Source organism: Mustela erminea, chromosome 6 (assembly GCF_009829155.1).
Source record: "Mustela erminea isolate mMusErm1 chromosome 6, mMusErm1.Pri, whole genome shotgun sequence".
Classification (NCBI taxonomy): Eukaryota; Metazoa; Chordata; class Mammalia; order Carnivora; family Mustelidae; genus Mustela; species Mustela erminea.
In genome coordinates, this window is record NC_045619.1 from 57,296,221 (window position 1) to 57,315,373 (window position 19,153).

A 19,153-nucleotide genomic window follows, 5' to 3' on the forward strand; every position below is an offset into this window, starting at 1 on the left:
AACAGTGTTTAATAGTTTTTCAGAGAATGAAGTTTTGCACTTTTTTTTGTTAAGTTTGTTACTTTTTGATGCTATTATAAAAAGAATTGTTCTTTAAATTTCACTTTTGAATTATTGATTGCATCTGTATAGAAATTCAGTAGATTTTATATATTGGTCTTGTATGTTGCAACCTCCTAAACTCATTTACTGTGTTCTTTCAGTTTTCCCTATAGAATATTTTGTCATTCAAAATAGAGATAGCTTTACTTTGTTCTTTTCAAGTTAGATGCCTTTATTTCATTTTCCTGCCTAATTGCCTCTGGTCAATGCTGAGTAGGAGTGGTAAGAGCAGGGATTTTTGTCTTGTTCTGATCTTTGGGCAAAAGCTTTCTGCCTTTCACTGTTAAGTATGATGTTAGTTTTGGGCTTTTTCTAAATTCCTTTTATAAGGTTGAGGAAATTCTCTTAGAGTTTGTTGAGTGAATTTGCTAGGATGACTTATGGGTAAGTTACTTTCAGAAGATAATTGAATATTTAGGATCCTGCTGGTAGTATTGTTGTGGCTAATGTATGAACTAGTCTGCAGGTTGGGTAAAATTAAGTGTCTATGATCAGATTGCATTTACTCTGTGCAATTACAATGTAATTTAGGATTATATTGAATGATTTCTCCATTTTCAAACAGAAGAAAATTGGGGCAAATACCATATATACTTTACTCTTGAACAATGTGGTTGATAGGGCACCGATCCCTAATGCAGTAAAAAATTTGCATATCACTTTTGACTTCCCCCAAACTTAACTACTAATAGTCTGCTGTTGACTGGAAGCTTTTCTGATAACATAAACAGTTTCTGATAACATAAGTTAGCACATATTTTATATGTTATGTTTATCATATACTAGATTCTTACAGTATATCTAGGGAAAAGGAAATATTATTAAGAAAATCATAAGGAAAAGAAAATAAATTTACAGTACTGTACTCTAAAGTATTTGCATATAAGTGGACCCATGCAGTTCACACCTGTGTTATTCAGAGATCATCTGTTGGTTACTTATTGCTTAACATTCTGAGAAAACAGAACACCCGTGGTAGTGAAATTTAAAGGATGAAGTGTATAAGAAGGGCAATCAATGCTAATGAAAACAACTTTTTACTGAATTGGGTGTCTGGTTGACCAAGATAAAATTACTGTGTAAAGAAATGTATGATAGCAGCATGGTCATTGATGTTTTCATTCAGATCATATGTAAACATGAATTGATGTAAGTTGTCAAATAAATGAGAAAAGAATATGACTTGGTATAGTGTCTGACATATAAGTGCCCCTTGATAAGTGTCAGTGTCTTTTTCTCCCTTTCAAGTATGTTGTTCAGTTAATGAAAAGGGGAATTTATAATAAAGAAAAAATACAAGGCATGCCTAAAAATAATAAACATCAAATTCAGATTATGCTTAATTTTGTGTTAAGGAGTTGGGGATGGAGAAGGAGGAGTGTGCTGTCTGGTAGTGTTATACAGGAGGCTTTGTTTTTTATTTCTAATTGTTTTGGTTGTTATATTTTGCATGTTAACAGTATTTTGTAATGAAAATTGGTTTATAAAAGAAAATTAGTATGGCTAGACATTTGCAAAATAATATAAACTTTGGGCTAGAATGGAATTTAGCAAGCATCTGGTCTGATCTCCTCAGTTTTACACTTGAGATGAAATCTAGATAGTTAGGGTGATTTTATCGCATGTTGACTTATGCTAATGTTGGAACAGACATTGAATAGACCTAGTTTTGTTAGTTTAGAAATCCTTGGTAGGTCAAACTTTTTATAATTATGTATTTTTAAAGTGTGGTAGATTTCACCATTATTATTTTTTCTTGCAAGAAGACTACCTATTTATGCCTTTTGCCATGTGACATGAAGTGTTTTCCAATAACTGCTTTTTACTTCTCCACCCCCTTAATGTCTAATGTGGCTTTAACCAGTAGACTGTGAGTGAAACTGTTGTATACTGTGTGTAAGAGATAGCTTTAAAGTCCTGGTGTATTACATGGTTCTGTCATTGCGGTCTTTTCTCTTTGCCATAAGACCTTGATTTGCAGTGAGGGTGCTGCTCCTTTAGCCTATGACCTAGAAAGAAGAATGTGACTAGCCAGTAAGATTTTGAGGATGAGAGTTGCTGCCCCAGTATTATTTAGTGAAAGCTAGCTAATAAACAGAAAGTAAACTTTCACTCTTTCTTGTTACGTTGTTGGGTCACTAAGAAAAGTTAGAGCTGTTTCCTGGCATTTGAAGGATTTACATCTTTCAACATCCTATAAATCATTCTGGGTGTTTTGATTCACCCAGGCAAACTGTGAAAAATACTTTTTTACTACTGGTTTAAATTCCCAAAAAAATTAAGACATGGGCTTCTGTAACTTCACTATTACCTGCATAGGTGGTCGAGTTTGGTGAGTGGGCCAAGCTAGTGGTTAGGGCCCTGATGAATAAGATAATGGGCTAATTTTCTAAGGGGGTGTAATTTGATAAATATATCTAAAATTGCATTTGTTGGATCATGTTAAATAGTTTTAATTTTCCTATATAACAGAATGATCCCAAAAATTCAGTTGGAAAAGTGATTTTTAGGGCATCTTGCATTTTTTTCATGTAGACTACCCTAGAATTTATCAAAACTTAGCAGTGAATGTAATAAGTTAAACTGTAGTGACCATCTGGTTTTGATGTAACCAAAATTGCAAGAGCATGATTTGATCCTACTTTGTCCAAGGAATTGTTGGTAAAGCAAAACTCCCTGTTTCCTTTGTTTATTATTTTTTTTTAATTTAGTTTGGAAATATTTCATTTTGATCCTGCAGCTGGTATCTGTAGGTTGATGACAGGTAGAAGGAATTCTTTATTGAGGTGTTAAATATTATGATCACTTAATACTTTACTGAATGAGTGTCAGATAACAGATCTCACCATTGACATTTTTTAAAAGATGATGGGGTAGCTCTTGAGGGTGTATTTATGCAATTGGGAGAAGAATGATAAGATTAGTAGAACTGAAGAATTATACTACAGGGGATTCTGGATCCTAAAGTAAATATTGTTGGGTGCTTAGGAGAGAAAACCTATAGAAAGCAAGAAAATAAATTTGAATAAAAATTATAAACATGATGAAAATCTTTGTGGGATTTTAAACAAGTAGTGAGAGTAGTGATTATGTTTTACTGAAGTTTTAGAAAAACAGTTATTAACAGAGATGTATCCAGTATTTAAGATAAAAATTTAGGAAGTCTTTACACTAAATTTGTGCAGATAAGTATCAAAGTGACTGGACCATTGCATTATCAGGTTTACCAGTGTCGTTAATGGGTAGTGAACAGTAAAGCAGATTTAAATATTTATTGTGCATATTCATCATGATTTTCTTTTCAGGGCTGTTACAGAATTCTCCAGTAAAATTTGGGTGTGTGAAATAAAATCACACTTCTCAATGGAGAATGGGTTCTTAAAGAATCAAGTAGCAGAGTTGTGTTTCTAAAGAGGCTAGGAATTGTGAGCATAAAGTGATTACTTAGAGTAAGCTATTATTAGTCAGTCCTATTGGACAATATTTAAGCCATTTAATGAAAATTCAAATTTGAATAAAAATTATTTCCAGCATCCCATTATTCAGAATAATGTTATACTAATGCCAGTTAACAGTATGAATGTATTTGGAGTGGTTGTGTCAAAGATAGAAATGTCAAGTCCACTGAAAGGGCTTTGCTTCATATTTTGCAAGTTTGTGCTAAGTTTCATTTTTAAATACACTTCATCAAGTGTCCACAGCTTTGAATTAGGATAGTGTTTGTGTGTGTCTGTGTATGTTTTGATTTAACCATCCAGGTACTTTCTGTTTTGTTCACTGTTTTTGGAAAGCAGTAGTACAGACCCTTGTTTAATCAGAGAAACCCTGCAGTCGACTTACTCAAACTGTAAATCTGGGAGGACATTGTGAGTATGTTTCAGTTTCATCAAATATATTTCAGTATAATCCTTCACCTTTATTTTAATACTGTTTGGATTCTTGGTAGAGTACTTGCCCTCATCTGCTTCCCTTGTTGCTGGGCAAGGTTTGTGATGCTGAGGTCTGATTGGTTTTAGGCGACTACAGCTTTGAGCCAATCAGACAGTGAATTTCAGTTCTCTCACAGGACGGAGCACTGAAGCAGCTGCTGATTTATTTTTCCTATGGGGAGATTATATAAACTAAGAGTATGTCTGCAGCAAGCTCCCTCTTGGGTATGTTTGAAAAATTACAAGGTTCATCTGTAACTAAAGGAGAAGAAAATGAGGTTTATTTTTAAAACTTGTTTACTAAGAAAATCTGATAGGTAGTGAATTTGAGAAAAACATACTAAGGTGACAGATTTCCTACTTTTTAAAAAATAATTTTATGTTTAAAGGACTGTAAAATGATGTAGTATAGGAAAAATCTCCCTTCAATTTACAGGAATATTTACTGTTTTAATCCACACATTTGCTTTACTGCTTCTAAAGGGGAGAGCTCATAACCCTGCTGTGAAAGGCAATTAGGGAAAAAAAGATATAATAATTGTACTTATAACACTAATATCGATTGTCAAGAGTCAGGCATTTTAATTTCATTAGATGAATCTAAGTATGGTGCAGTAGATAAACAAAACACTTCATGATTCCATCTGTAGTAAACCGTTGGGTCCAGAATACTATTAATTTTTAGAATCAGAAATCTATAACAATAGTGATAGGTGGTATGAAAATAATCTTAGTATTTGGGTTTAAGGTATTGCTCAATTTTTAGTTATACATGTTTTATAAATATTAAGCATTGTGGATTTTTTAAGAAAGAAATTTACATTTGACTTTTGCAGATTCTTACCTATGGGGAGAGAAGTGTATTCTTACTATGTATTGTCCATGTTTGACTCATTCTGCAGTTAGGGAATTGATTTATATTTCTGGAAACATTCATGGATATTTAAAAGAAGATAAATTGAAATAGCATAAAAGATGTACATTTTATTTATTTATTTATGTGATATGGTAAATGTGTATCATACGGATTTAGCATTTATGAATTTATGTTCTAGATTACTTATATTAGACAAAGAACCTCACTAATCTATTGCGGATCCAGGTTTTAACTATGTTTCTCTGACCTTATTGTCTGTCTCCTGTTGCTGGGCAGGAATCAGAATGCTGGCTACTGATTGGCTGAGTTTGTGAGCAGCTCTTGAACAGCCACTTAAATTCTTGAGCTTTTTGAGCAGGCAGATTGTAGGCTAAGACATTACAGCTTTGGTAATACTTCCCTTTGTTGTTTCATAGCTATCATCTCTTTGCTAGAAAAAAAGAATAAAAATTGTAGGTGGAGCGGGGAGGATGAAGCAGAGAAGCAAATAATGTTTTCACTTAAAAAAAGAAGATGTTCATTGGGCTTTCCTTAAAAATAATTTACCTAAAATTTGAAAAAAAATTCCAAGCTATAGATTCTTATTTGCAGGTAACATAACCTTCTTGGTTATTTAAATGTAAATTCCTATGGTAAAGGTGAAAAACCCTTTTTAATACTGTAGAAAAAGATTTTATTAGTGATGGCATTGTCTCAGAGTTCTTGAATCTGAATATATAAAATAGGGACCTAAAAACAGTTTTTTGACTATCTTCTTCATGGAAAAATATTTTCTAGAGAAAGTTCATCACGTTTTATACATTTACTTCTAGATATGGCAGACATTTTCTACTGTAAAATATAAATACTTCTTCCTTTGAAAATGAATTACAGTCATACGAAAGCTTCATGATTCTAGTGTTGCAACCTAAAAAAGTAGTTTTTCTTTTGTAGAATAGTTTTGTGAATGGCATCTCAGTTCCAGATGACGTATTTAAAATGAATCTTAGAAATGTATTGTTCCGGTAGTACAGCCATGGAGTCTTGTTTGCAGGTAACACACCCTTTTCTAATGTGTATCTTTCTTAAATATACTTTCCTTATGCAAAACAGATTTTTAAAAAGTTACTGCTGATTGGTTTGCACAGATATGGCTGAACTAGCTTGAACTGGTTGTTCATGTTACTTCCTTAGGCTTTGTCTGTTTTTCATTATTCTTAGAACCCATTAAAAATGTGGTAAATGGCTGTAGTGTGCTCCCTTGTGGGTATAGATGGTAGTTATTTTGTAATTCTTTGTACACTACTTTATTATTACTGAGTTGAATGGCAGTTTAATGGGTAAAACCAGCTTGCGTAGATAATATTTCTTTTTCTTAAATGTTATTTGGTGGTGGCTATTTAACTTTAACTGTGATGTTTGCATGTTGGATTTTCTAACTTATTTACAAAATGCCAGAAGTAAAGAGTTTATCTCAGATTCTCTAATTTGTTTCTAAAAACATTTTAATATACATAGGCAATTACAATAACGTTATTGAGTGTTTACTAGGTTCTGAGTCCTTAATGTGTAGAATCTCATTTAGTCATGACTACAACTTCTGTGGCAGATACTGACAATGATACTCCCTTTTTAAGATAGCTGAAACTAATGTTAGGAAACTTGCCATGTTACATGGTAAAATACACGGGAGAGCTGGAATTCGAATTCATGTTTCTGTCTGCAGAATTATGTTCTTTTTTTTTTTTTAGATTTTGTTTATGTATTTGTCAGAGAGAGAGTGTGTGTACAAACAGGGAGAAGGAGGCAGAGGGAGAAGCAGGCTTCTTGCTCGGCAAGGAGCTCGATGCTGGACTTGATCCCAGAACCCTGGAATCATGACCTGAGGCAAAGGCAGAATCTTAATGACTGAGCTACCCAGGTATCCCAGCAGGATATATGTTCTTAAAGGGGTTACTGAAAATTATGAAAATTTACTTTTTTTTTAGAGGATTGCTTCATTTTAATGCAGTCCTCAATAACTGACATCTCCCATATAGCATCTGAGAAATGGGGATATCATGAGGCCAGGGTCCAAAGGAATTGCAGTTCAGTATTTAAAAATATTTAAAAGGTAATCATACTCCTTATGTTATAAATTTAATTATTTTCTGTCTTTGTAGTCAGCAAGAAAGTGTGATTATAAAATTTGCATTGCATCTTCTTTGCAGAAAAATTTTCAGTTACTATGAGTTTGAAATGGATATGGTTGGAAAAAAACTTGAAGGTTAAATGGTAGACTATAATGAATAACTGTTAAAATAGTGCCTATGGTAATTCTGCATTGAAGTTTCTGTTCAATTGAAAGATAGTTTTTCTGAATAGTTTTTCTGAGTTCTATAATTAAAAGGCTAGGAAGACTAAGAAATATATTGTAAGTAATTGGCTTAAAGTGAGCAAATGAATGTAGAATGTACCACAGTCTAGAAGTGCTATAACAAAGTGCTAGGTTCTAAGCTTTATTGGCCTCTAGCAAATAGACAAGGCATTGTTTTATGCCTTTCAGCCAAAAAGAACAATGGAACACCAGAATCAGACCTGTAATTCAACACGTTGGGTTTATTATATTTGCAGCAAGGGAGAATGCTCACCATGGGGAAACTGAGGCACATCAGTCAGTATGTCAGTAAGAGGATATTAGAAAAGATCATAACATAGGATTTGGGTTTAGTATAGTAGAGATTGGGTTATTTGTAAGGGGAGGGTTTGAGGAAATAGAACCTTACTCTGGATTGGGTGCTGTCAGAAAGTGGGGGCAATTCTATGCTTGGTTATCTTAATAAATCTTACCTGTTGGGAAGACAGACTACATTGAGGATAAAGCTGAGATTTATTAAAAAAAAAAAAAGCAGCCATCACTTACTTAAAGACAGAAAGGTATGATATTTCATGGGTTGCACAGTAACCTTGTTTAATTTGAACGTTGAGGTGATTCTGTGTTCAGGAAAACAACATGGCTTAGTTGTAAGCATCAAGTCAATTTATAACAATGAGGTCTAACTATGAGCCTCAGATTAAGTTTCCAGATTTCAGAGGCTGCTTCCTGGCCCCCTCTTCAGCCAAAGTAAGTGTATACAACCATCATTCCTACAGGTAATGGTGATAATGAGTGAATATCCAGTGTGAAAGCAATATTCTTCTTCCTGTATATCTTAGTGCATAAAAGACTTCTGTTTTTTTTTTTTTTTTTTTTTTCCATTATAGACTGTTGTGATACAGTTTTCTCCAGAACGAAGTCCTTGCATCTTTTGCTTGCCTTACTGCACTGGCTAGATGGTAACATAGAAATGGTATTAGGGAACGTCCTTTTCTTGGTTCTGTTCTTATTTCACCATTAAGTATGATATCTGTAGTTTTCTTTGTAAATAACTTTTATTACGTTTGTTTTCTTCTTAGTTTTCTGAGAGTTTTAATTATGAGCCAGTGTTAAATTCTGTTACATGAATGTTCAGTATCTGTTGATAATCTCATTTATTTTGACCTTCTATTCTGTTTATGTAGTGAATATTGAATTCATTGCTTGAATTTTTTGTATGTATGTATTTAAATTGGGAATTTACTGTTTTGTAGTTCCAGATGCTAGAAGTCTGAAATCAAGGTGATCCAGGGCCATGCAGGAACTAGGGCCTGTTCTAGTCCTGTCTCCTAGGCATGACTTGTGACAGCAAACTCCAGTTCTTTCATGGCTCTCTGTGCACATATCTGTATCCAAATTTTCCACTTTTTGGGCAACCTTGTCGGGGTCCCTCTCACTTTTGAGAGGTTTTTTCTGTATCTTCACTTAATAAATGTCTGTTGCTTTACTCAAACAAAACAAAGCAAAAGAAAACCCCAAATATCCCCTTTTTATAAAGATACCAATCATAGTGGCTTAGGGCCCACCCTAATGACATTATTTTATCTTGTTTACCTCTGCAAAGGCTCTAATAAGGTCACATTCTGAGGTGTTGGGGCTTAAGGTTCTAATAAACTTTTATCAGATGGATACGTTGATTTGGCCTGAAATAAAGTCATAATGCTTCATGACTCACTTATAATCTACTTTGCTTGATTTTTTTCTTTTATTATTATTATTTTTTTAGTGTAGAATCTACCTTGTATTTTTTAATGAGCTTCACATAGTCATAACATATACCTTTTAAGGAATTTTAAAATAATTGACACATGAAAGAATAAATCACAATGGAAATTAGAAAATATTTTAAGAGCAACAGTGAAGATATAACATTAAAATATGAGATTCAGCCAAAGCCACCTTCAAAGGGAAATTTATAGCTTTATGTTTATTGCAAAAGAGGAAAGATAGAAAATTAATGATTAATGTTTAGTGTGATGCAGAACTGCCAGATTGCCAGAGCAGCTGCACCATTTTATAATCCCACCTGCATTGATTGTATGAGGATTCTAATTTGTCTGTCACTTTACCAGTACTCATTACTTTCTTTGATTAAAGCCATCCTGGTATATATGAAGTGTTAACTCATTGCAGTTTGATTTACATCTCTCTGATGACTAGTAATGTTGAACATCTTTTCATTTTTAGTGCTTATTGGCATTAGTTTATTGGCAGTTTGTATATCTTCTGGAGAAAGGTCTGTTCAGTTACTTTGTCCATTTTTTAAAAAAAGATTTATTTATTTTACGGGGAGAGCAAGTCTGTTCTCCTTTGAGCTGGGGTAGGTGGGGAGAAGCAGAAGGAAGGGGAGAGGGAGAGAATCCCAGGTAGACTCTCTGCTGAGCACAGATTGCTGAGTGTGGAGCCCGCCATCGGTCTTGATCTCACAACCCTGAGATCATGACCTGAGCTGAAATCAAGGGTCAAATGCTTAACCGACTGAGCCACCCACGCACCCCAGTTACTTTGTCCATTTATAAATAGGGTTATTATTATTCAGTCATAATAGTATTTTATACTTTTTAGATGCAAGTCTCTTAGATAAATTATTTGCAAATATATGGTTTGTAACTATTTCTTGTTATGTGAATGTCTTAGCAATTTTTTGATGGTAATCTTTTGTAAATGTTTGCAGTACTGTTAATCTAGATATACCTGATTGCAATTGTAATCTTTCCTTCTGTGTTTCTTAATTTTCCTTTCTTTTTTTTTTATCTGTATATCTTTTTTCCATTTCTTTACTGCTTTTGATCTCTCATACTTTTATTTTTCTTGATCCATCAGCTATTTTGCTGCATATGCTTATGTGTCTCTTCCAGATTCTGAGTTGGTTACCATACTGAGAATTAAAACTACTCACTTGTTCCTTTCTTTTCTCTTTCTTTTTTTAATGGTATAAATGGCCTTAATTATTTGCAATGAGAAGTGGAAGAAGAGGGGACATCACAGTTCCTGCACCAAGGGTGGCTCTAAAGACCTACTCTTGCTGCTCCCCTCCCCCTGAACAAAGAGCTAGTCACTTTTTTTCTAATAGTTCTGTAAGGGCCTATTTAGCCAGAGCGATTCCATCAGGTTAAACAGTGATTTTGTTGTTTATGCAGTAAAACTTAAACTGACCCTGCCACCACCCCCCCCCCCCCCCCCGGAAATTACTTAAAAGCAAGTCTGGGAAACCAGTAAAATATGGAGACCAGTCCCAGATAAGAGAGCCCAAATACAAGGGTGGGTCAGGTCAGGTGGAGATAACAAAACCCGAATGCAGGGATGAGTCATGAGTTGGGCTAGGTGGAGACATCCATTCAGTGGGGCGCACATACTGTCTCCCTGTCTTCCAAGGAGTGTGGGCCCCGCCTTCTGGGCGCCAGTTCTGACCAAGATGATAGGCTAGTTCAAATAGCTACAATGGGGTGAATTGTAGTTCAGTTGGCCACCCGTGTGTGACCTAGCATGAGTGTGCGGCTTTCTCTGTGTGTTACATTCTCATTGGCCACCACATGGCCTTTGTTCTATAAAAGTTAGTCTGTGAGGCTGGGAGGGGTCACCCGCTCTGTAAGAGGCGGTTTGATTCTCTATGCTTGGCACGAAATAAAGCTTTGCTTGACTTTAGCTTTGATCATGGACCTATCATTGGGGGACCCATCAGTTCCTGATAAGTGATCTTCTTTGGTTTGTACCTGTCATTAATTTTATATTACACAAATACAATTAATATGAAAATTAACACATAGCAAAGATTATGCTTTCCATATGTCATTATTTCAAAATTTACATGAAAGGTTGCTCGCTTACAAGATCAGTTTGCAGTTCATCTGTGATTAGGTGGCTTCTGATTCAATTATTAAACTCTCTCTCTCTTTCTCTTTTTAAAGATTCAAAATGGATAGTATAGAAGAACCTCAGAAAAAAGTCTTTAAGGCTCGAAAAACAATGAGAGTGAGTGATCGTCAGCAACTTGAAGCAGTGTACAAGGTCAAAGAAGAACTGTTGAAAGCTGATGTCAAGCTTGTAAATGGCAACCATGAAAATGGAGATTTGGACCCAACCTCACCTTTGGAAAATACAGATTATATTAATGACAAGGAGGAGGTGAATGGCATTGAAGAGCTTTGTTTTGAACCTGAAAAAAGTAAATCAGAATGGAAAGAAGCCTCTTGTACCTTAAATGTTAATATAAAAAACAAGCAGGATGATGATTTAAAGCATGAATCTTCGTCTCCTAATAGTATAGCTCCTGAGCTAGTCTGTAAACTGAATCCTGAACCAGCTTCTGAGGAGCCAGCCTCTGTTGATCTGGCTATGGGAGATCCAGCCTCTGGAGATTCAGCCCCTGATGGTCTGGCCTCTGAAGTATTAACCTCTGGCGATCCTGCCTCTAGCAATCCCACCTCTGGTGATCCCACCTCTGGCGATTCTACCTCTGGTGATATCACCTCTGGTGAAATAGTCTCTGGTGAAACAGTCTCCAGTGAACCATTCCCTGGTGAATTGGTCTCTGGTGAATTGGTCCCTGATGAATCAGTCTCTGGTGAACCAGTCTCCAGTGATCCAGCCTCTGGTGAGTCATCTTCTGGCGACCTGTCTTCTGGAGCACTGGCGTCTGATGATCCGGCCTCTGGTGATCCATCTTCTGGTGATCCAGCCTCTGGTGATCCAGCCTCCAGTGATCTGGCTTCTGATGAACCCAATTCTGATGAACTGGCCTCTGAATCAGCTTTTGATCCCATCTTTGAACCAAGTTCTTTATCAGTTTGTGAAGCTGTTCCTGATACTGACAGTACCGAACCTAGTAGTAATAAAGGTGATGATTTTCTGGAAAAAAATGGGGATGATGAAAAGTTAGACCAGATTTTCTCATTTGATGAGAAAAACAAAGCTGATAGTAATATCGATGCCGATGAAGAAACCCTAGAAACAGATGATACAGTTATTTGTTCAGATCTACCTCCTGAAAATGAAAAGAAGTTAAAGGAAGATACTGTTATAGAACCTGCTCTTGGAGAGGAGGCTATATCGAGCAGTATGGAAATTGACCAAAGTGAAAAGAATGAAGATGAAAATTCTGCAGACCTTGCAGAAACCATTAGTGAAAATGTTACAAAAGACGACAAAAATGAGATTGCCTTGGAAAATACAGATTCTATGGAGACAGATGAAATTATTCCTATTTTAGAAAAGCTTGCACCAGCTGAAGATGAACTTACTTGCTTTCCTAAAACTTCTCTCCTTCCAATTGATGAGACAAATCCAGATTTGGAAGAGAAGATGGAAGGTTCTTTTGGTTCACCATCTAAACAAGAAAGCAGTGAGAGTTTGCCAAAAGAAGCCTTTTTGGTCCTCTCTGATGAAGAGGATCTTTCTGGTGAAAAAGATGAGTCTGAAGTTATATCACAAAATGAAACATGCTCTCCAGGTTAGCACATTATTTAAATTATAAACATTTTGATTAGGTTTAATAAACTGTTTAATAAAGCTTTAATAAAGCATTCTTAAAAGTTTAAATTTTTTTTAGTTGCTGACAAAGTTGAGAGTGATGGTGACTGGAATGATCTCTAAACTTCACAGATTCTTAACAGAATTTAGCAATATTGTGTGAGCAACATTGTGTGACTTGATAAAAAGGAAGTTAAAATAATTAGAAAATTTGGCCCTTGCCCTTAAGGGGCTTATAGTCTAGGAATAAAGAGATAAGATGGAACAACGTAATACTATGAGATAATAGTTTCAAGTCAGTACGTAATTGATCAAGGTCCTAACAATTGTTCTTGCTATCACTTAGCAACCAAATAGCTTATAATGTGATTGCCTACTGTTTAAATTATTTGCTTCAAGTGTAACAAATCACATTTTACAATTACTTTTCCCAGTGAATTATGATTCCTTTAATATTCTTTGTTAGAGAATGACCTCACCATTGCTAGAATCCAGAAACCTTGAAGACTGGTAATCTATTTGATAAAGACTTCATCCATTTGCTTCCTTAGCCTTCTTGATTTTCTTCACCTGCGTTTTCTGAATGATCTCTCTGTAACTTATATCTGTTTTGATTGTCTTCTTTTCTTTTGTTGGATCCCTGTTACCTTTAGATTAATTCCAAACCCCTTACATAAAAGGTATATAAGCTTCATAGTTTGTTCAAAAGCCTATCTTTCCATCTCTTTTATTATTCCTGGAGAAAAAGGAAAGAATAAGAAAAATCCTATTTTGCTTTCACAGTCAAACTCAGACATGATTCTGTTAGAAACTTTCTCAACTCTTTTCAGAATGGCATTAATACCTTTTTGTTCTTGTATCATCATTCCCTTAACCTTTGAATTCTAAGAGGAATGACCTTGTAGAATGAAACATAGCATTTGGTTTCTAATTTGTTCAAAAGAAATAAGAAACAGGCCTAGGAAACACAGGAGTGTTTTTTCCCCCAATATATTATACCAATTTTTGAAGGTAAAGATTTTTTTCTCATTAAAAGATTATTTCGTTTCTAGAGAGCATTTATTCATTATTAAAGCTATATTGAGAGACAGGCTAGGCTGTTTTGGTTCTGGGGATTTAAAGATAGAATTTAATACTTGCCTTCAGGGTGCAGACAAAAATTCAATTGCAGGACATTAAATACAAGGCTGTGAATACCCTAATAATGTTAAATTGGTATTCTGGGAGTAAAGAGAAGGGTAACTTTATTTAAAAAAAAGATGTATTTAGAAGAGCACTTTCTTTTCACTGTCTCTATAACAGAGTTTTAGTGAAGATAATGCCTCCTTTTTTTTTTTTTAAGATTTTATTTATTTATTTGACAGAGATCACAAGTAGGCAGAGAGGCAGGCAGAGAGAGAGGAAAGGAAGCAGGCTCCCTGCTGGGCAGAGAGCCCGATGTGGGGCTCGATCCCAGGACCCTGGGATCATGACCTGAGCCGAAGTTAGAGCCTTTAACCCACTGAGCCACCCAGGTGCCCCGAAGATAATCCTTCTTAATTGTATGTAGTTCCATCCTACTTGCTCAAACTAAAAATCTTGGAGCCATTCTTATTTTTTTCTTTATATCCCATATCTCACCAGTCTATCAGGAAATCCTGTTGGGTCTGCCTTCAGATTAGATTTAGAATCCAGTCTGTCTTTTCATCCACTATCATCACCCTTGTTCTGAGCCACCATCATCAGATCAAAATAATGCTTGTCCAGTAAATATTTGTGAAGAGAATGAATTAATAATATAATAGAAGTATATCAGGGAGGATCTTGGTTACAATGCTAAACCATTCTAATAGTACTTGGGAGCCACTGAATGATTTCAAGCAGGAGGAGAATGGCATAGTGAAGTTAAATTTTGGGAAGATAATAGGTAACCATATTTAAGGTGACCTTAACTCATTCATTCAATAAGTATTTATAGAGAAAATGGTATTGGGGTAAGTCCTTAAAAAACCTTTTGGTAGTCATAGGAGATTTCAGATTATTATTTAATGATTTTATACATTTTACCTTTATGTCATGGTTTTGATAATAGGGACCATTCTTATCACTTAATGCTATTAAATGCCATGAGATGACTGTTAAGCCACCCATGTTGCATACTTTGAAAATTCAGAATTGCTTTTAGTTTTGGTTATTTACTTTTATTTATTTAAATGATTATTTATTTATTTATTTATTTGAGAGAGGAGTGAGACAGATAACGAGCTCAAGTGGGGGGAGGAGCAGAGGGAGAGGGAAAAGCAGACTCCCCACAGAACAGGGAGCCCCACACTGGGGCTTATGTGGGGACTCTATCCTGGGACTCTGGGATCCTGACCAGAGGTGAAGGCAGATGCTTAACCAGCTGAGCCACTGAGGAGCCCCAGTTATTTGCTTTTATTTTATCTAATTGTACGCTATTATCAGAGTAAGTGTAGTGATAAATTTAATACCTTAGCTTATAACTAAACTTTTATTTCCTGCCTTCCCTTCCCCAACCCCCAAGGAAATTTTGTATGTAATACATTTAAGTACAGTTTCTTCATTGGTCTTAAAACTGTACTCTGTTCTCTTTACATGGGAGAGAAATCTGTTACAGTAGTCCCCTTTTGTCAGTGGTTTCACTTTAGATGGTTTCAGTTTTTGTGGTTTTAGTTACCCACAGTCAGCCATGGTCTGGAAGCAGATTATTTTCCTTCTAAGTTATTCTCAGTAGTGTTAACTTTCTAGGTCAGAATAGTCTAATGCTGCATCACAACACGTATATGTCATTCATCTCACTTCATCTCACCACATATGCATTTTAACATTTTACATCATCATAAGAACTGTGAGTATACATTAAGGTATTTTGAGAGACCATATTTATATAACTTTTATTATAGTATATTGTTATAATCATTTTATTATTAGTTTTTGTTGTCCATCTCCTGTGCCTAATTTATAAATTTAACTTTATCACAGGTATATAGGTATAGGAGAAAACATACAGGGTTCATTACTTTCTATGCTTTCAGGCATGCACTGGAAATCTTGGAACATAGCCCCTGCAGATAAAGGAGGACTATAGTGTATGTCATTTTTGTTATTGTGTACCTTCTGAGATATTAACTTTCATCATTTTTTATTCTTGCCTAATTTTTTTTAGATTATTTATTTGAGAGTGAGCTGGAAGAGGGGTGGAGAGGCAGAGGAAGAGGGAGAAGCAGACTTCCTGCTAGTAGGCAGGGAGTCCGACACGGGGCTCGATCCCAGGACCCCGATATTTTTGACTAATTTTTAATGTTTTCAGAACTCAGAATTATAAACTGAAGTGCTGAGGACCACTTCTTCCCTCTAGCTACTAACATTTATGTGCTGTACTAATAGGAAAACATAAACCTCTGTCATTTCAGACACTTCTTTAGCAAATTTGTTTTGAGTACAACAGTTATGATAGTTGTGAGCAGCAACAAAAAATAATGAAAGAAATCAGAAAGCAAATAAAAAAGCCATTTTAATTTTACAAATTGTAAAAGAAAGGCCTAAGTAAGTATTGTAGATATACTGAGTGGGCCTGAAGATACTGTCATAGTATTGCATCATCCTAGATGATGACTTATACTCATTAGATGATTAAAATGATAATCTGTTTATTAAGTAGGCTTGAAAAACAAAGATTTCTGTCTGGAAAAGTTTAAACAGCAGTAAAAGAGGTCCATGTATTAGTTTATCTTTCATTCACTTTCCATGCCATGTACTCTTTCTCTAGCTTCCGTTCCATCTCCTTCCTCTTTCACAGTCGTTCTTCAAGTTCTTTTAATAGGCTAGCACTGTTTTTTCTCCTCCTATTTGTTCTTTAACTTAATTGGATTTTGATTTTCATCTTGGCAGTCCCCCCTCCTTTTTGTTTTCAGTGAAGTGACATTTATGCTCATATTGTTAAAACCAGGGGTTTAAATCCCAAACTTTGTCTTTATCTCTCACACTTGGCTGCTTTTTTTTAATAGTCCTTCCCTCTTGAGACCGTCTAGCTTTTTGGCTCTGGCATTCTCCTTTTTTAAAATCCTTATTGGCCCTTCTCATTCTGTTTCTTGATGGAGAAATAGGAGGGAGAGCTCTTCTCCACCTGCTTTTTTTGTTTTATAAACATTGCTATTTCTTAATATTTTAGAGGAGAAAAATATGTTTTACATAAAACCAGATTTTACACAAATTTTGATATAATTTCCTTCCAGATTTTATTTCAAATGAAAAATGTATCTGTGGTTGATTTGTTTTTCCCTTTTTACTCTCTAAGATAAATATGATGAGTGTAAGTGCTTATGAGAATAATTGCATAGGAGTAGAATTTCATGGGTTTTGTCTGTTTTTGCTTTAGGTTAGTAGTGATAGAATTACTGTGGTTTAGTTGATTAAAATTTAGTGATATTTTATTGTCACTGTTTATTTTGTTCAGCTAAAGTTCTTTATTATCTCCATCCATTTATGTTCAGTTATTTCCTGCTGTATTTGGTTTTTCTTTGTGGAACCTCTTATTCCTATACATTGGTGGAAATTGCAGATTTTTCTTTTCAGAGTTGAAGAAGATCAAAGAAGGAGGTTTTGGAAAGGGAAGTATAGGAGGGACATCAGTTCCAAGTGACTGTTACTGCCTAAGTTAGATAGGTGTATTTCAGGACAGAGGTTTGGACTGTCTAGACAAATTTAGGAGCAGATAGTATATACTTCAACCTTAGTTGAAGTTGAGTGATAATATGGGATCACCTCAGTGATAATCAGTGAGTATAAATGGAGATGAGAGGAGGTGTAAGAACTGAGCTCTTGACATTCCAGTGTTTAGAGGTTGGGAGATGAAGAAGAAACCGGCAAAGATCAAGAAAGAGCAGCTCTTAATATGTCAACTGTACTTCAATAATAAGAATAAAAACAATTAAGTATATTAACTAAAAAGAAATGAAAGAGCAGCTTTTCTGGTAGAAAGAAAATCAGGAGATTCTGTTATCTTAGATGTCAAGTAAAGAGGATGTTGCAAGGAGGGAGTAATCAGCCCAATTTTGTTTATGTATCAGATGCTGCTGTTTGTTCAAGTAAGATGGGAGACAAATATTTAATAACCTGAAGATCATTTGTGACCATGACATGGGGTGGTGGAATTGAAAACCTAATGGAGAAGAGAGAATGGGAGGAGAATTGGAAATGATAAAATATAACTCTCCCCCCTCAAGTTTTGCTTTAAAAGGGAGCACAAAAATTCACTGTAGAAGGTATTATTTGGAAGATATTAAATAAAGCTTTAAAAAAATTTTCTGGAAATGTCTTATTAAGTAATGTCACATTTTTCTGATATGCTTTGTGAGGTTGAGAATTTTTATGTTTATTGGCCACTTGTATTTCCTCATCTATAAATTGCCTGTTTATCTACTTCACTTATTTTGCTAATGGATGAAATTATCTTCAGTTAATCTGTAGGAATTTTTTGTTTTGTTTTAAATATTCTCATAGAGTCAGTAATTTCAAACACAGGATTAGTAAACTATAGCCTATAGGCTCTGTTTTTGTCAATAAAGTTTTATTGGAATAGAGCCACATCTGTTTATTTACTATTACATATTGTTTGTCACTGATTTCCACTACAAGGGCAGAATAGTTGTATCAAAGACCATATGGCCCACAAGACTGGAAAAATTTAGTTTTGGGGCTTTACAAAAAATGTTTGCCAATCTCTAAGGTGACACTTATTTTTGTCCATATTTCATTGGACTAATGAAAATGGGAAACTAACTCCGTATTGTCCTCTCCAATACACTTTTTCTACTTTTTTTTTTGTTTTAAGATTTTATTTATTTATTTGACACAGAGAGATTACAAGTAGGCAGAGAGTCAGGCAGAGAGAGAGAGGAGGAAGCAGGCTCCCTGCTGAGCAGAGAGCCCGATGTGGGACTCTATCCCAGGACCCCAGGATCATGACCCGAGCCGAAGGCAGCCGCTTAACCCACTGAGCCACCCAGGCACCCCCACTTTTTCTACTTTTATCTTATGAAATCTTATTAAGATAATAGTCACCAGATAGATGATAAACATCTCCTTTGTCTCATCTCTTTTCCCAAAGTTTTTAGGATTACCAAAGTTACAAGATATGGTATCAGTTCTTAGTGAGCTTACTTATTGTCTAGTCTGGTTGAAAGGAAGGAATGCCACATATAGAACTCCATATGAAGATGGGCTAACTTGCCATAAGGCTGTACTCAAGACTAGAGGAATTAAAGCAGAAACTGTGAATGAGGACAGATTCCAAAAAAGACGGTCTTAACCTAAGTATTTGGATGAGTTTCAGGCATCCCATGAACTACTTGAAATTATTTATAAAAACGTCAGTGTGCATGGGCCTTTGATTACTATTCT

At 35.1% G+C, this 19,153-nt stretch overlaps 1 protein-coding gene across 5 annotated transcripts in view; it reads left to right on the forward strand.

The window, feature by feature from the left end:
- Positions 1-19,153, forward strand: part of ATF7IP (activating transcription factor 7 interacting protein) — a 118,876-nt gene that overhangs the window by 44,772 nt on the left and 54,951 nt on the right. For 4 of the 5 annotated variants that reach the window (XM_032347397.1, XM_032347399.1, XM_032347395.1 and 1 more), the window contains exon 2: positions 11,191-12,731. In XM_032347397.1, the coding sequence (XP_032203288.1) occupies positions 11,198-12,731 (1,534 nt within the window). In that variant the 5' untranslated portion in view covers positions 11,191-11,197. Of the gene's footprint in view, positions 1-5,834; positions 5,942-11,190; positions 12,732-19,153 lie in introns of those variants that run through there. The other variant, XM_032347398.1, reaches the window with a different exon arrangement.